The sequence below is a fragment of the Oncorhynchus kisutch genome, linkage group LG15, assembly GCF_002021735.2.
Source record: "Oncorhynchus kisutch isolate 150728-3 linkage group LG15, Okis_V2, whole genome shotgun sequence".
Taxonomy (NCBI): Eukaryota; Metazoa; Chordata; class Actinopteri; order Salmoniformes; family Salmonidae; genus Oncorhynchus; species Oncorhynchus kisutch.
Window position 1 is genome coordinate 48,589,019 of NC_034188.2, and position 18,488 is coordinate 48,607,506.

General features: G+C 43.7%; 1 protein-coding gene across 1 annotated transcript in view; it reads right to left on the minus strand.

The window, feature by feature from the left end:
- sik2b (salt-inducible kinase 2b) overlaps positions 1–18,488 on the minus strand; it is a 62,978-nt gene that overhangs the window by 15,469 nt on the left and 29,021 nt on the right. The window contains exons 4-6 of the mRNA XM_020502698.2: positions 16,496–16,657; positions 6,471–6,595; positions 5,522–5,645 (exon numbers count right to left, since the gene is read on the minus strand). Coding sequence (XP_020358287.1) covers positions 5,522–5,645; positions 6,471–6,595; positions 16,496–16,657 — 411 coding nt within the window. The remainder of the gene's footprint in view (positions 1–5,521; positions 5,646–6,470; positions 6,596–16,495; positions 16,658–18,488) is intronic.

An 18,488-nucleotide genomic window follows, 5' to 3' on the forward strand; every position in this document is an offset into this window, starting at 1 on the left:
AAAATCCAGACTACGGTTTACAACTGCACATGGGGACAAAGATCATACTTTTTGGAGAAATGTCCTCTGGTCTGATGAAACAAAAATAGAACTGCTTGGCCATAATGACCATCATTATGTTTGGAGGAAAAAGGGGGAGGCTTGCAAGCCAAAGAACACCATCCCAAGTGTGAAGCACGGGGGTGGCTGCATCATGTTGTGGGGGTGCTTTGCTGCTGGTGGTTCTCTGATCCACTTCTACGCAAACGACACCATTCTGTATACTTCTGGCCCTTCTTTGGACACTTAACTAACCTCCAGACGAGCTTCAATGCCAGACAACTCTCCTTCCGTGGCCTTCAACTGCTCTTAAATGCAAGTTAAACTAAATGCATGCACTTCAACCGATCGCTGACCGCACCTGCCTGCCCGTCCAGCACCACTACTCTGGAAGGTTCTGACTTAAAATATGTAGACAACTACAAATACCTAGGTGTCTGGTTAGACTGTAAACTCTCCTTCAGCATCTCCAATCCAAAATTAATTCTAGAATCAGCTTCCTACTTCGCAACAAAGCATCCTTCACTCATGCTGCCAACCATACCGTCGTAAAACTGACCATCCTACTGATCCTCGATTTCGGCGATGTCATTTACAAAATAGCCTCCAACACTCTACTCAACAAACTGAATGCAGTCTATCACAGTGCCATCCGTTTTGTCACCAAAGCCCATATACTACCCACCACTGCGACCTCCACGCTCTCATTGGCTGGCCTTCGCTTCATACTCGTCGCCAAACCCACTGGCTCCAGGTCATCTACAAGTCTTTGCTAGGTAAAACCCCGCCTTATCTCAGCTCACTGGTCACCATAGCAGCACCCACCCGTAGCACGTGCTCCAGCAGGTATATTTCACTGGTCACCCCCAAAGCAAATTCCTCCTTTGGCAACCATTCCTTCCAGTTCTCTGCTGCCAATCACTGGAAATAACTGCAAAAATCACTGAAGCTGGAGACTCATATCTCCCTCACTAACTTTAAGTGCCAGCTGTCAGAGCAGCTCACAGATCACTGCACATCTGTAAATAGCACATCCAACTACCTCATCCCCATACTGTATTTATTGATCTTGCTCCTTTGCACCCCAGTATCTCTACAGTATCTCTACGCACATTCATCTTCTGCACATCTATCACTACAGTGTTTAATTGCTATATTGTAATTACTTCGCCACCATGGCCTATTTATTGCCTTACCTCCCTTATCTTACCTCATTTGCACACACTGTATATATGCTTTTTCTACTGTATCATTGACTGTCTGGTGCACTTCCCAAAATAGATGGTATCATGAGGCAGGAAAATTATGTGGATATATTGAAGCAGCATCTCAAGACATGAGTCAGGAAGTTAAAGCTTGGTCGCAAATGGGTCTTCCAAATGGACAATAACCCCAAGCATACTTCCAAAGTTGTGACAAAATGGCTTAAGGACAACAAAAGACAAGGTATTGGAGTGGCCATCACAAAGCCCTGACCTCAATCCTATAGAAAATGTGTGGGCACAACTGCAAAAGCGTGTGCGAGCAAGGACTTCAAACCTGACTCAGCACTGTCAGGAGGAATGGGCCAAAATTCACCAAATGTATTATGGGAAGCTTGTGGAAGGCTACCCTAACCGTTTAACCCAAGTTCAACAATTTAAAGGAAATGCTACCAAATACTAATCGAGTGTATGTAAACTTCTGACCCACTGGGAATGTGATGAAATAAATAAAAGCTTAAATAAATAATTCCCTCTAATATTATTCTGACATTTTACACAATAAAGTGGTGATCCTAACTGACCTAAGACAGGGAATTGTTACTAGAATTAAATGTCAGGAATGTGATAAACTGAGTTTAAATATATTTGGCTAAGGTATATTTCAGCACATTCCCAGTGGGTCAGAAGTTTACATACACTAAATTAGTATTTGGTAGCATGGCCTTTAAATTGTTTAACTTGGGTCAAACGTGCTTCATGGTTGGGATGGTGTTCTTCAGCTTGCAAGCGTCCCCCATTTTCCCTCCAAACATAATGATGGTCATTATGGCCAAACAGTTCTATTTTGTTTCAGAGGACATTTCTCCAAAAAGTACGATCTTTGTCCCCATGTGCAGTTGCAAACCGTAGTCTGGCGGTTTTGGAGCTGTGGATTCTTCCTTTCTGAGCAGCCTTTCAGGTTATGTTGATATAGGACATGTTTTACTGTGGATATAGATACTTTTGTACCGGTTTCCTCCAGCATCTTCACATGGTCCTTTGCTGTTGTTCTGGGATTGATTTGCACTTTTCGCACCAAAGTACGTTCATCTCTAGGAGACAGAATGCGTCTCCTTCCTGAGCGGTATGAAGGCAGCGTGGTCCCACGGTGTTTATACTTGCGTACTATTGTTTGTACAGATGAACGTGGTACCTTCAGGCATTTCAAAATTGCTCCCAAGGATGAACCAGACTTGGAGGTCTACAATTTTTTTCTGAGGTGGATTTCTTTTGATTTTCCCATGATATCAAGCAAAGAGGTACAGAGTTTGAAGGTAGGCCTTGAAATACATCCACAAGTACATCTCCAATTGACCCAAATGATGTCAATTAGCGCATCCGAAGCTTATAAAGCCATGACATAATTTTCTGGAATTTCCCAAGCTGTTTAACTTCTTGACGCACCCATCCCTTTAGCGGGATCATTTTCATCAACACCTGCTGAAATGCAGCGAGCCAAATTCAAATTAAATTACTACAAATATATAATTTTCATTAAATCACAAGTGCAATATAGCAAAAACACAGCTTAGCTTGTTGTTAATCCACCTGGCATGTCAGATTTCAATACAGTTTTCGGCGAAAGCATAACAAGCTTTTATGTAAGAACATCTCTCTCAGTAGACAAAATATTACAAACACTAGCAGCCAAGTAGATTGGTCACAAAAGTCAGAAAAGCAATACATTAAATCTCTTACTTTTGATGATCTTCGGATGTTTGCACTCACGAGACTCCCAATTACACAATAAATGTTCCTTTTGTTCCATAAAGATTATTTTTATATCCAAAATACCTCCATTTGTTTGGCGCGTTATGTTCAGAAATCCACAGGCTCGAGCGGTCACGACATCGCAGGCGAAAATTCCAAATAGTATCCGTAATGTCCACAGAAACATGTCAAACATTTTTTTTATAATCAATCCTCAGGTTGTTTTTAAAATATATAATCCATAATATATCAAACGGGACTGTCGCTTTTTCAATAGGAGAGAGAGAGACAATGGCTGCCCCACTCTGTTGCGCAAGCAAAACTCTGCGAACACCCAGCTATCCACTGACGCGATGTTATCTTTCTCGCTCATTTTTCAAAATAAAAGCCTGAAACTATGTCTAAAGACTATTGACACCTTGAGGAAGCCATAGGAAAAGGAATCTGGTTGATATCCCTTTAAAATGGAGGCAAGGCATCCAATGGAACAAAGAGCTTTCAGGAAAAACAGTACTTTCTGGTTTGATTTTACTCAGGTTTTCACCTGCAATATCAGTTCTGTTATACTCACAGACAATATTTTGACAGTTTTGGAAACTTTAGAGTGTTTTCTATCCTAATGTGACAAGTATATGCATATTCTTGTTTCTGGGCCTGAGAAATAGGCAGTTTCAAATGGGTACGTTTTTAGCCAAAAACAAAAATCCTGCCCCCTACACTCAAGAAGTTAAAGGCACAGTCAACTTTGTGTATGTAAACTTCTGACCCCCCGGAATTGTGATACAGTGAATTATAAGTGAAATAATCTGTCTGTAAACAATTGTTGGGAAAATGATGTGTCATGCACAAAGTAGATGTCCTAACCAATGTGCCAACACTGTAGTTTGTTAAAGATACACTTCTTGTTAATCCAGCCACTGTGTTAGATTTCAAAAAGGCTTTACGGCAAAAGCAAACCATGCTATTATCTGAGGATAGCACCCCATCAAACAAAGACAGACAATCATAATTCAACCCGCCAGGAACGACACGAAACTCAGAAATAAAGATATAATTCACGCCTTACCTTTGACGAGCTTCTTCTGTTGGCACTCCAATATGTCCCATAAACATCACAAATGGTCCTTTTTTCCCATTAATTCCGTCGTTATATATCCAAAATGCCCATGTATTTGGTGCGTTTGATCCAGAAAAACACCGGTTCCAACTCGCACCACATGACTACAAAATATCTCATAAATTACCTGTAATCTTTGTACAAACATTTCAAACAACTTTCCCAATACAACTTTAGGTATTTTTTTACGTAAATAATCAATACAATTTAAGACGGGATAACTGTGTTCAATACCGGAGGAAAACAAAGTGTAGCGAGCTTTTAAGTCGCGTGCCTCTATCAAACACTACACTTCACTCGACCCTCGTTCTGGACAGCCTTACTTCTTCATTACTCAAAAGAAAAACATCAACCGATTTCTAAAGACTGTTGACATCAAGTGGAAGCGAAAGGAACTGCAAGCAACTGCCTTAGAATTCTAGATTCCCAATGAAAACCATTGAAAAGAGAGTGACCTCAAAACTTTTTTCCTGGATGGTTTGTCCTCGGGGTTTCGCCTGCCAAATCATTTCTGTTATACGCACAAACATCATTCAAACAGTTTTAGAAACTTCAGAGTGTTTTCTATCCAAATCGACTAATATATGCATATCCTAGCTTCTGGGCCTGAGTAGCAGGCAGTTTACTTTGTGCACGCTTTTCATCCGGACGTGAAAATACTGCCCCCTAGCATGAGAGGTTAACAAGACATTTGTGGAGTGGTTGAAAAACAAGCTTTAATGACTCCAACCTAAGTGAATGTAAACTTCCGACTTCAACTGTATATATTTCCAAAAATAATATATGGGGGATTGGAAATGATGCAGCCAATTACATAGATGGAAGCAACAATCTATCTGCAATAGTAAAGCTGATCTACCGCCTAAAAAATAAATCTAATACAAAATATATATATATATATATATTGTATTGTGATGTCCCTGGCAATTCCCTGCCCTAGTAGTAGATGGGTTCCATTTTGGACAGGTGTTTCGAACAGGTATTTATGCAATGCAGTTGAGCCTCATGTCAAAAGTGGTCAATGTATTCCTTACATGCTAGACCCCTGTGCAGTGGTGAGACACAACAGAGTGGATTCTGAAGAGCTCCAAGCAGCCAGTTAAAGGGGTAATCCGGGATTGGTATATACATTTTTGGGGACTATTAAATTAACTATGTCGCCATTGATTCAAGGAGATAAAAATTCTACAGCCCCATCCCTCAGCAGTTTACCAAAACAAGCGGTGGAGTGACCATTTTGTTGTTTTTCATATCCCGTATTGCCCATTTAATGTCCTCTACTGGTATTCACCAACAAACAAAAACCTTTCTAACACAGACTGCTGTTTGGCTTCGGATGTGTTTTTCCATAGGAGCATTGGTGTTACTTCAGGCTTTTTTGGGGTGTAAGCACTATGTTATTGAGTCTCACCTTCTGTCATGAAGTAGGGGATGCGGAAGCGACCCTCCAAGACGCGCTGTCGGAGCACGGGCAGGGTGGGGCCATCGAAGGGCAGGGCGCCACACACCAGCACGTACAGCACCACCCCCATACTCTACATTGAGACAGCCAACCAGCAAGGCATGCACGCAGACAGACAGACACACACTAGGTCAGGGGCTGCAGTGGAAAAAAATCACTCACATAACTAGATCAATCATGTACAAAGGCACCTAGATGTATGCGAGGGCGAGTTCAATATGCCGTAAAACAGGGAGGGCTATAAAAAGAGGTTGGGAAATCTTATGCTCGCACATGATGTTTTCAGGGCACCTTTGAAAAAGAGGGTAGGTAGGGCTATTTGGTTTATGGCAAGATGTAATTATCATAAACTTATCACTGCAAGGCTTAGAGGGAAAGCAAACAATTGATCAGCAGACTAAGGTTGTTGATTCACAATCAGATCCCCCAACGCAATCATGTCCAGTATCTGTAAAAAAAATCTTGCCTCTCAGTTGAGAACTTTGGCTGCATCCCAAATGGCAACTTAATCCCTATACAGTGCACTGCTTTTGATAGGGCTCTGGTCAAAGGTAGTGCACTATGTGGGGAGTAGGGTACCATTTGGGACGCAGAACTTTGCCCCAGTTTTCTCTTTGTTTAATCTGATCGGAAGCACATTGGTTGGCCTCGCTATTGCTTCTAATGCCCATGATTAGAGTAGGTCCAGTTTCAAAGACAATGTACAGTCAGTTCTGTGACACTCGGTGTGTAATACCAAGGTACTAGTAGCAGTATTTGTGACTCATCGTAGAGCAGGTGTGTCCCCAAAATGGACAGCCCATTCCTTATATAGTGCACTAATTGGGAACAAGACCAATAGGGCACTATTGAGAGAATAGGGAGGCCATTTAGGATGCAAACAAGAGCATTGTCTTACCCAGATGTCCAGCTGGGGGCCCTCGTACTGTTGTCCCTCGAACACCTCCGGAGCGGCATAGGGTGGGCTGCCGCACCACGTGGCCAGGGGCTCTCCGGGCTGGAAGAAGTTCCCGAAGCCAAAATCTAACAAAGGGGAGAATGACACGGTTAACTTCATTATTACACACCTTCACCTTGAGTTTTTCTGACCATAGATAGTATGGAGGGTTCTGCCTGGGCACATTTGGCTGGCTGAGTAATTGAGCAACGGGTGGTAAGAGGTGAGGGAAGGATGGAAGGGAACGGCTCGGAACAGAGGGAGATGCAGACAGAACAGTGACTACTCAGGGAGAAAGAGAGCGAGGTAGAGGGAGAAAAAGCAGACGGGTCAGGGGATCAGAAGGTGGCTGAGTCACTGACTACCTATGCACAGGGGTAGCTTTAAAGCTAGCTCCAGATTAGAACAAACAAATGTGTGTGTGCATGCGGTCAAAATATAGTGTGCACTACTCTGGTCAAAAGTAGTGCACACTATTTAGAGAATAGGGTGTTCTTTAGGACGCACTGTAGAACAACCTGACGCTGCTTTTTTTTGCCAATGCGATATGTAATGCGCAATATGTAATGCGCAATATGTAATGCACTGAGCCTTCATGAGGTCATCTCCCAGGAGACTGACTTTAGCTCATAGAATGACTGTTCTGATTGTTCCAAGGAAGGGAGAGCGAGACAAACTTACAACTTGATCTTAATCATAACTCGAAAAAAAAGTCTGCCTTCCATTAAAATTCAACTTCCAACAACGTGTTGCCAAATCTTTTACCAGTATGAAGCTGCTCGCTTTTACTTTTGCAAATTGCCCCCACCCCCCTTTCATTCTCTATCTGTCTCACTCCCTCGCGTGTCTGTTCCTTATGTTTAAGATTCTATTTGAATACATTTCAGTGTCGTTGCCCTCGAGTATGAGAATGGAGAGACCGTTATCTGTGGAGCCCGACGGTGTTAAAGGACCCTGTTGTAACAACTAACATTTATCAGATGAATAACTAGCTATATAGCTATATAAAGCCAAGGGAAGAAGATGCGTTGCAACAAATACAAATATTAATTCTGGCTTACATAATGGGGGCAGGTAGTGTTGTACCTCGTGGCACAAAGCAGTGTTCAACAGCTTTTCAAATTGATTTAGTCTCTTCATTGCTCCGGCCAAATTATGCGCTCACCCCTCCCTGAGTGATTGTCGACCCCGTGAGATCCAATGTCCAAGATCAACCCGTAGCAGTGTCCCTGTCTGCATCCTAAACGCCAATCTATTCCATTTCTAGGGCACTACTTTTGACCAGGGCCCATTGGGAAGCCCATAGGCAGTACTTCAGACTAACATTTGACTAACACGAACAGGAAGTACCATTGACACAATCAATTTGGAAGGGTTCCGATGAAGTGGATGCTAAGCTACAGGACTGTTTCGCTAGTACAGACAGGAATATGTTCCCGTGATTCAAACGATAACATTGAGTAGTTTACCACATCAATCACGGACACTTATAACAAATCCCGCTAAGACTTCCGACGAGCCATCAAAGAGTAAAAATGTCAAAACAGGACTAAGATCAAATCCTGCTATGCCGGCTTTGACGCTTGTTGAATGTGGCAGGAATTGCTGCTGAGTTTCTCTTTGTAATCCGTAATAGTTGCGAGCTGTCCAGTGATGTGAGCATACCAGACAAACTAAATTCCTTCTATGTTCACTTTGAGGCAAGCAACACTGAACCATGCATGAGAGCACCAGCTGTTCCCGGACGAGTGTGTGACATTGTTCTCCGTAGCCGATGCGAGCTAAACCATTAAACAGGTTAACATTCACAAGGCTGCAGGGTCAGAAGAATTACCAGGACACATACTCAGAGCATGCGCTGACCAGCTGGCAAGTGTCTTCACTGACCTTTTCAACCTCTCCCTGACCCAGTCTAACATCTACATATTTCAAGCAAACCACCATAGTCCCTGTGCCCAAGAACGTCAAGGTAACCTGTCTAAATGACTGTCGCACCGTAGCACTCACATCTGTAGCCATGAAATGCTTTGAAAGGTTGGTCACAAGTTACATCAAAACCATCATCCCAGACACCCTGGGCCCACTCCAATTTGCATACCGTCCCATAGACGACACACTCTCTATTGCGCTCCACACTGCCCTCTCCCACCTGGACAAGAGGAACACCTACATATGAACGCTGTTCATTGACTAAAATCAAAATAACATTTTATTGGTCACAAACACATGGTTAGCAGATGTTAATGCGAGTGTAGCGAAATGCTTGTGCATTTCAAAATACAGTGCCTTGCGAAAGTATTCGGCCCCCTTGAACTTTGCGACCTTTTGCCACATTTCAGGCTTCAAACATAAAGATATAAAACTGTATTTTTTTGTGAAGAATCAACAACAAGTGGGACACAATCATGAAGTGGAACGACATTTATTGGATATTTCAAAGTTTTTTAACAAATCAAAAACTGAAGAATTGGGCGTGCAAAATTATTCAGCCCCCTTAAGTTAATACTTTGTAGCGCCACCTTTTGCTGTGATTACAGCTGTAAGTCGCTTGGGGTATGTCTCTATCAGTTTTGCACATCGAGAGACTGACATTTTTTCCCATTCCTCCTTGCAAAACAGCTCGAGCTCAGTGAGGTTTGATGGAGAGCATTTGTGAACAGCAGTTTTCAGTTCTTTCCACAGATTCTCGATTGGATTCAGGTCTGGACTTTGACTTGGCCATTCTAACACCTGGATATGTTTATCTTTGAACCATTCCATTGTAGATTTTGCTTTATGTTTTGGATCATTGTCTTGTTGGAAGACAAATCTCCGTCCCAGTCTCAGGTCTTTTGCAGACTCCATCAGGTTTTCTTCCAGAATGGTCCTGTATTTGGCTCCATCCATCTTCCCATCAATTTTAACCACCTTCCCTGTCCCTGCTGAAGAAAAGCAGGCCCAAACCATGATGCTGCCACCACCATGTTTGACAGTGGGGATGGTTTGTTCAGGGTGATGAGCTGTGTTGCTTTTACGCCAAACATAACGTTTTGCATTGTTGCCAAAAAAGTTCAATTTTGGTTTCATCTGACCAGAGCACCTTCTTCCACATGTTTGGTGTGTCTCCCAGGTGGCTTGTGGCAAACTTTAAACAACACTTTTTATGGATATCTTTAAGAAATGGCTTTCTTCTTGCCACTCTTCCATAAAAGGCCAGATTTGTGCAATATACGACTGATTGTTGTCCTATGGACAGAGTCTCCCACCTCAGCTGTAGATCTCTGCAGTTCATCTAGAGTGATCATGGGCCTCTTGGCTGCATCTCTGATCAGTCTTCTCCTTGTATGAGCTGAAAGTTTAGAGGGACGGCCAGGTCTTGGTAGATTTGCAGTGGTCTGATACTCCTTCCATTTCAATATTATCGCTTGCACAGTGCTCCTTGGGATGTTTAAAGCTTGGGAAATCTTTTTGTATCCAAATCCGGCTTTAAACTTCTTCACAACAGTATCTCGGACCTGCCTGGTGTGTTCCTTGTTCTTCATGATGCTCTCTGCGCTTTTAACGGACCTCTGAGACTATCACAGTGCAGGTGCATTTATACGGAGACTTGATTACACACAGGTGGATTGTATTTATCATCATTAGTCATTTAGGTCAACATTGGATCATTCAGAGATCCTCACTGAACTTCTGGAGAGAGTTTGCTGCACTGAAAGTAAAGGGGCTGAATAATTTTGCACGCCCAATTTTTCAGTTTTTGATTTGTTAAAAAAGTTTGAAATATCCAATAAATGTCGTTCCACTTCATGATTGTGTCCCACTTGTTGTTGATTCTTCACAAAAAAATGCAGTTTTATATCTTTATGTTTGAAGCCTGAAATGTGGCAAAAGGTCGCAAAGTTCAAGGGGGCCGAATACTTTCGCAAGGCACTGTAGTTCCGACAGTTCAGTACTGTCTAACAAGTAATCTAATAATCCCCAACAACTACCTAATAAAAAACAAATCTAAAGGGATAGAATAAGAATATGCAGACAACTATATGGGTGAGTGGCATAGGCAAGATGCAATAGATGGTAGAAAATACAGTATATACATATGAGATGAGTAATGTAAGATATGTAAACATTATTAACGTGGCAATGTTTAAAGTGACTAGTGAGTTTATGTAGGCAGCAGCCTCTCTGAGTTAGTGATAGCTGTTAATCAGTCTGATGGCTTTGAGATAGCTGTTTTTCAGTCTCTCGGTCCCAGCTTTGATGCACCTGTACTGACCTCGCCTTCTGGATGGTAGCGGGGTGACAGTGGCTCGGGTGGTTGTTGTTCTTGATTCTCTTTTTGGCCTTCCTGTGACATTGGGTGCTGTAGGTGTCCTGGCAGGTAGTTTGCTCCCGGTGATGCGTTGTGCAGACTGCACCACCCTCTGGATAGCCTTGCGGTTGAGGGCAGTGCAGTTGCCGTACCAGGCGGTGATACAGCCCGACAGGATGCTCTCGATTGTACATCTGTAAAAGTTTGTCAGGGATTTAGGTGACAAGCCAAATTTCTTCAGCCTCCTGAGATTGAAGAGGCGCTGTTGCGCCTTCTTCGCCACACTGTCTGTGTGGGTGGACCATTTCAGTTTGTCTGTGATGTGTACACAGAGGAACTTAAAATGTTCTACCTTCTCCACTGCTGTCCCTTCGATGTGAATTGGGGGTGCTCCCTCTGCTGTTTCCTGAAGTCTACGATAATCTCCTTTGTTTTGTTGAGTGAGAGGTCGTTTTCCTGATACCACACTTCGAGTGCCCTCACAACGCACCCTTGTGGGGCCCCAGTGTTGAGGGTCAGCGAAGTGGAGATGTTGTTTCTTACCTTCACCACCCGGGGGCGGCTCGTCAGAAAGTCCAGGACTCAATTGCACAGGGCAGGGTTGAGACGCAGGGCCTCCAGCTTGATAATGAGCTTGGAGGGCACTATGGTGTTGAATGCTGAGCTGTAGTCAATGAACAGCATTCTTAAATAGGTATTCCTCTTGGGATAAGGCAGTGTGATGGTGATTGCATCGTATGTGGACCTGTTGGTGTGGTATGCAAACTGAAGTGGGTTTAGGGTGGCAGGTAAGGTGGAGGTGATATGATCCTTGACTAGTCTCTCAAAGCACTTCATGATGACAGAAGTGAGTGCTACAGGGCGGTAGTCATTTAGTTCAGTTATCTTTGCCTTCTTGGGTACAGGATCAATGGTGGCCATCTTGAAGCATGTGGGGACAGCAGACTAGGATAGGGAGAGATTGAATATGTCCGTAAACATACCAGCCAGCTTGTCTGAGCATGCTGAGGACGCAGCTAGGGATGGTGTCTGTGCCAGCAGCCTTGTGATGGTTAACATGCTTAAATGTCTTACTTACATCAGCCATGGAGAAGGACCACTCCTTGACTGTTTGCGGGCCGCGTCGGTGGCACTGTAATTCCTCAAAGAGGGCAAAGAAGGTTAGTTTGTCCGGAAGCAGTACGTCGGTTTCCGTGACGTGGGTGGTTTTCTTTTTGTAGTCCGTGATTTCCTGTAGACCCTACCACATACTTCTCGTGTCTGAGCCGTTTAATTGCGACTCCACTTTGTCCCTATACCGACATTTTGCTTGGTTGATTGCCTTACGGCTGGATTAACTACACTGTTTATATTTGGCCATATTCCCAGTCCTCTTTCCATGGTTAAATACAGTGGTTCACACTTTCAGTTTCGTGCGAATGCCGCCATCCAAAGGTTTTTGGTTAGGGTCGGTTTTAATGGTCACAACATCTCCAATGCACTTCCTTATAAACTCACTCACAGAGCCAGCGTATGTATAGATTAATGTTATTCTCTGAGGCTGCCTGGAAGATTTCCCAGTCCATGTGATCAAAACAATTTTGAAGCGTGGTCAGACCAGCATTGAAATGGTTCTAGTCACGGGTACATCCTGTTTGAGGACGGTAGGAGCAAGATTGAGTCGTGGTCAGATTTGCCGAAGGGAGGGCTCCCTATAGCTCAGCATTCAACACGATAGTGTCCTACAAGCTCATCACTAAGCTCAGGATACTGGAATTGAACACCTCCCACTGCAACTGGATCCTGGAATTCTTGACAGGCCACCCCCAAGTGGTGAGGGTAGACAACACCACATCCGCCATGTTGACCCTCAACACGGGCCACTCAGGGGTGCGTGATTAGACTCCTCCTGTACTCATTTGAGATTTTAGTCACTTAGCAGACAGTGTTATCCAGAGCAGCTTAGTGCATTCATCTTAAGATGAACACCCCCCGTTTCTCTGTCCTGATAATGTTTTAGGGAGCCTGAGCACGCAGGTACGACTACCTGGCCTGCTGCTCGGTAATGTAGGAAAGGTTTTTTTAACATCCATTGCAAATGACAATATATTAAAACTATAATTCCTCACAGAAAGCTATTTAAAAAATACTTCATTATTGAAATGGAACAGTTCCATGAAAATGCACATATAAAATAATAACTGGCACACAGAACAGTAGAATAAATTGTAATCTTCCCCAACCTTGAAACTCATGCACCGTCTATGAAGTCTTTATAAAATAATTACCTTCATGTCCATGGTCGTATTTTTCCTATAGGCGACTTTGAAGCAAGGTAAGCCATGCCTCATAACATGAAACAAAACTGTCAGCTTTCAAACAATTACATATCATTTCAAAGTGCATACTGCCTCCAGCTCACATTGTAAAGTGGTGGGTGACACGCTGATATGACAGCCTGTTGCCTGCACTTTAATGGGAGGTGTGTTTCAATGAACAGTTGAGAAATAAAACGTAGAATTTTAATTGTGCACCAAAACTGTTAACAACATGCCTTTAGAATGGTTGCGCAATGAATTGGCTTATAAAAGCACGTGTTTTACTCCAGCAGCAATCAACTGGGAGCTGCAGCAGAAATCCCACTCAAAATTGTCTCTGTATGCTGTGCGCGTCTGATAGTTGTGCTGGATAAATAAGATAGGCCTACATTATGACTAACGGAAATACACAGGCCAATTTAATTCCTCTAAATTATGCAAATTACCCTATAGCCCGAAAAGCATGACGGTCAAATGTATTTATATCAACTGGTATTTCCATAAATGAATAAAAAGCATTTTTCTCCCAGTCATTTTGGACGGGAACAGATTTATTTAAATAGCCTTTTCATAAAGGCAAAAGCGGGCAATTGCCAGCTAAAGGAAACACTGTGTGATGTATACCAGACTGCACAGCACACACTTAACAGCAGCAGGGCAGCATTGCCATTGACCAGCCTATCTAAAAACACAAGGTTTCTTAACCGTCATCTAAAATGTACACGAATCCATCCCATGCACGTCTGGATTATAGTCTAGTAATACTGTGAATCTGGGTTTACTGAACGATAGTAATCTGAAATATGCTTCTCCCCCCTTTTTTTTATACCTCACATGACAAATTGGCTCTAGCAATGCAATTGCATCAAGGTTCAAATGTGACAATGAGAGGCAAAGGCATGGTATACGTACGTCTAGATTTAGCCTTGGCTTTAGCCTACATTTGAACTAGAGACAAAAGAAGCGGTCAATCCTACACCTCAAGCCTATAAGTAAGTTGTAGAGTTTGGGGCAGCAGGTAGCCTAGTGGTTAGAGCGTTGGACCAGTAAATGAAAAGTTGCTAGATCAAATCCCTGAGCTGACAAGGTAAAAATCTGTCGTTCTGCCCGAGACCGTCATTGTAAGTAAAAATTTGTTCTTAACTGACTTGCTTAGTTAAATTTTTACAATTTTTTTATAGACTAGGCGAGATAATGATATGACGGTGAGAGTCACGGCAAGGCAGTCTAAGGAAGGAGTGAGGGTTTATCAGAGGAGCTGACCCACTTTGCCGGCTGCATACTGAGCAGCACGGCTGGCTGACGTCAATGTTCCCAACAGGCCAGGGGCTCGCTATGTGTGGACGGTGGGCTGTGCAACGCCGCGCCCAGCCCCGATCACCCTGTGTCCCAAATGGATCCCTTTTCCCTATTAAGTGCACTACTTTTGAGCAGGGCTCTCTCAGCAGGGCTCTCTCAGAATAAAGTGTAATATGGGATGTAGACACTATCTAGACTACTTCCTGTTCCAAATATGGGGGGGGGGGGTCAACGCTAGCTAGTAGCCAACAGTGGTTGTGTGTTTATAATGAGGGATAATGCGATGTGTCCTTGCGCAAGTTGATACAAGTGCATAGAGAGCTCAGCTTACTATGGAGATTGATACAGCTGGGGAAATGTGTGTGTGTGGTTGAGTATTATCCTGTCTGAGGTACAAAAGCATACATTTTGGCCATATCAAATGACTTCCACCACTGGGGAGGATGAATGAGGGGGTGGCTGAATGATGATATAACACCTGCACCATGAACATGTTATTCTGTGTAGAGGGTGGCCTTTCAGCTTGGTCCATGAACAATAAAACAAGACATACTATGGGTGGGGGTGGGGGGGGGGGGGGTGAGCAGTGTACCCCTGTGATCAAACGTTGTTTTCTGCAGCAGCAGAACCAATCCATTTAAGAGGCTTCCTGATAAGTGCATGATCTGGCTGCTTCTTAGAACGTGCTGAGCTCGCTTACACACACACACACACACACACACACACACACACACACACACACACACACACACTCTTTGAAGTGGAAACAAAGGCAACACCCCCCGCTGCCTGGCACTTGGGTGACCTTTCCTTGACTGACCATCAACCACCACAGCACCACAGAGCTTCTGAGCGATTGACCACCAGGGCAGTTCTGGGTATACAAAAGGAGACCTTTAGAAAGGGGGACTAATGTGGCAGTAAATCCTCTTATTTGAGGATAAAACATGAACCACACAATGTCCTTCGGTGAGGTAAAACAGGGGTTAAATATCACTGGGGGAATATTTATCTGTTTCTCTGTGCAGTGAGTCTCTTTTAAATCCAGAGACTCGAACAAAACAACAAACTTCCTCATCTAAGCCAAGCAAAGCACAGGATGTACCAATGTTCTTGTGTGCCTGCCTGATGTATTTGTAATCCTAGGTTAATGTCGTTTCATTGGTCAGTTTCTCAAAATAAGTACCTTCCCCAACAATTGGATCGGAGTTATTGTGGTGGCGATATTGCCTTTAGTAATAACAGCAACCACCCGCCACCACTCACAACAACTGATCATCTTCTCTTACATCCAGAGAGACAAACTGGTTTGTGTTCATTAGACATCAAACAGAACAAAACTGACTAAAACCGAGGGACTACAGGGACTCATTTTCATTTTCAGCTGAAAAATGTTTGGAAACCATTTCCATTCCTGCCCTAATGAACACGGCCAAGGAAGGGAAAACAGGCTTCTTAGGAAGCCCCGGGCCACGTCTCTCTCTCCGGACTAGCCTAGATCTAACACCCCTGGAGCAGGAACAGGGGGACTCTGTGGGCATGCGCACATCGTATCACCGTGTCTGAAACTCAGAACACTCCTTCTCGCCCGGCACTCTCCCAGATGCTCGATGACATTTTTCACTGGCCCGCTCAAAATGCCATCTTCCTGATAATGCAACAGCAGCCCAGGGCTCTGTGCAGTACGGCCTAGCTTCAGCTCCCGCTTCCCTCATCTAGCTGGGGGACTTTGGTTACCTCTCAACACAGTGCAAATGGCCTGCTCTGGTCGTTAGACATTTCAGAACTGAACCGTCGCTGAGGTCATTGCTCCTGGCCATGTAATCGAACAGCAATGTTCTGATCAAAACAAGTTGTGAAGTTGTTCTCACTGCAATATAAAAGACTTGGTTTCTAGGCCTATGTCGATTTACAGGTTCTTCATGACTTTGTGAAACTCTCACACAGTCCATCCCGCTGGCAATTTCAAGATTATTCTTAGGTTACCCTGAAACACTAAGAGTAGGGTTGCAAAATTCAGATAACTTTGTCAAAAACGCCACAGGTAATTGGATCAGGAAAAAACAGACAAAACTTCTGGCTTTAATGCACCGACCGCCTACCTGCTATCTTGATGTTCATGTGTCCGTCCAGCAGCAGGTTCTCAGCCTTCAGGTCTCGGTGGACTATGTTGCGGTTGTGGCAGTACTCCACCGCTGACAGGATCTGCCAGAACTTGCGCCGCGCTTCCAGCTCGCTCAGTCTCCCGTGTTTGGCCAGGTAGTCTAGAGAGGGGGAGAGGGTCATAAGTTCAGCTGTTTTACATTCAAATCAGGGGTGGCTAGGATGCAAAGGCCTCAAACATGTAGACTTGTGTTCTCAAAGTCTTCTTCCTAGCTACGGCTTGCTAGACTACATATTAGACCAAATCCATCAGTGTAACTAATAGAATCACCACTCTGCTCATGCCTGAACAGTAATAGGCTAGTACAATTCCATTTGGGTTTGTTTAGCCAAATCCATGATTGTAGAGTACAATCACAGAGGCATGGAATACCTCAGCTCGCTCAACTACTCTTACAGTAACCACCCTTCTCCCAGCCAGACAGCCAGCCGACAGAGGATAGGACAGTGATGAGCCACAATCAGGAGCCTGGCCTGTGATTCTGTGATCGGGTTGATGAAGCAGAGTAAACATCCCCCCGCATGGATGTAATCATGCGGTCAGTCACCACACCCAGGAGTGCTGGGTCAGCCCCCGGGCCCTCAGCCAGCCAAGCCCACAGACCCAGCCCTAACAGGCCCAACTAACACAGACACTGCTCCGCTGGGTAGTAACAAACACATTATAGCCTATGCCTACTTTAACACACAGAAAACATTCAAAATGAAGGGATTGACCAATTTATTTCCTCATCAGCCAACTAGGAGGTAGGTTACTCAGAACTGGCCTGTTTGTGCATGAGGAAATAAAGGGCTCCTGAGTGGCGCAGCGGTCTAAAGCACTGAATCTCAGTGCTGGAGGCGTCACTAATACACACACACACACACACACACACACACACACACACACACACACATACATACATACATACATACATACATACATACATACACAAAGTCAGAAGTTTACATACACCTTAGCCAAATACATTTGCAACGCAGTATTTTTTTACATTTTATTTTACAATTCCTGACATTTAATCATAGTAAAAATTCCCTGTCTTAGGTCAGTTAGGATCACCACTTTATTTTAAGAATGTGAAATGTCAGAATAATAGTAGAGAATGATATATTTCAGCTTTTATTTCTTTCATCACATTCCCAGTGGGTCAGAAGTTTACATACATTCAATTAGTATTTGGTAGCATTGCCTTTACATTGTTTAACTTGGGTCAAACGGTTAGGGTAGCCTTCCACAAGCTCCCACAATAAGTTGGGTGAATTTTGGCCCATTCCTACTGACAGAGCTGGTCGTGTTTGTAGGCCTCCTTGCTCGCACATGCTTTTTCAGTTCTGCCCACAAATTGTCTATAGGATTGAGGTCAGGGCTTTGTGATGGCCACTCCAATACCTTGACTTTGTTGTCCTTAAGCCATTTTGCCACAACTTTGGAAGTATGCTTGGGGTCATTGTCCATTTGGAAGACCCATTTGCGACCAAGCTTTAACTTCCTGACTGATGTCTTGAGAAGTTGCTTCAAAATATCCACATAATTTTCCTGCCTCATGATGCCATCTATTTTGTGAAGTCCACCAGTCCCTCCTGCAGCAAAGCACCCCCACAACATGATGCAGCCACCCCCGTGCTTCACTGTTGGGATGGTATTCTTCGGGTTGCAAGCCTCCCCCCTTTTCCTCCAAACATAACGATGGTCATTATGGCAAACAGTTCTATTTTTGTTTCATCAGACCAGAGGACATTTCTCAGAAAAGTACGATCTTTGTCCCCATGTGCAGTTGCAAACCGTAGTCTGGATTTTTTTTATGGCGGTTTTGGAGAAATGGCTTCTTCCTTGCTGAGCGGCCTTTCAGGTTATGTCGATATAGGACTCGTTTTACTGTGGATATAGATACTTTTGTACCGGTTTCCTCCAGCATCTTCACAAGGTCCTTT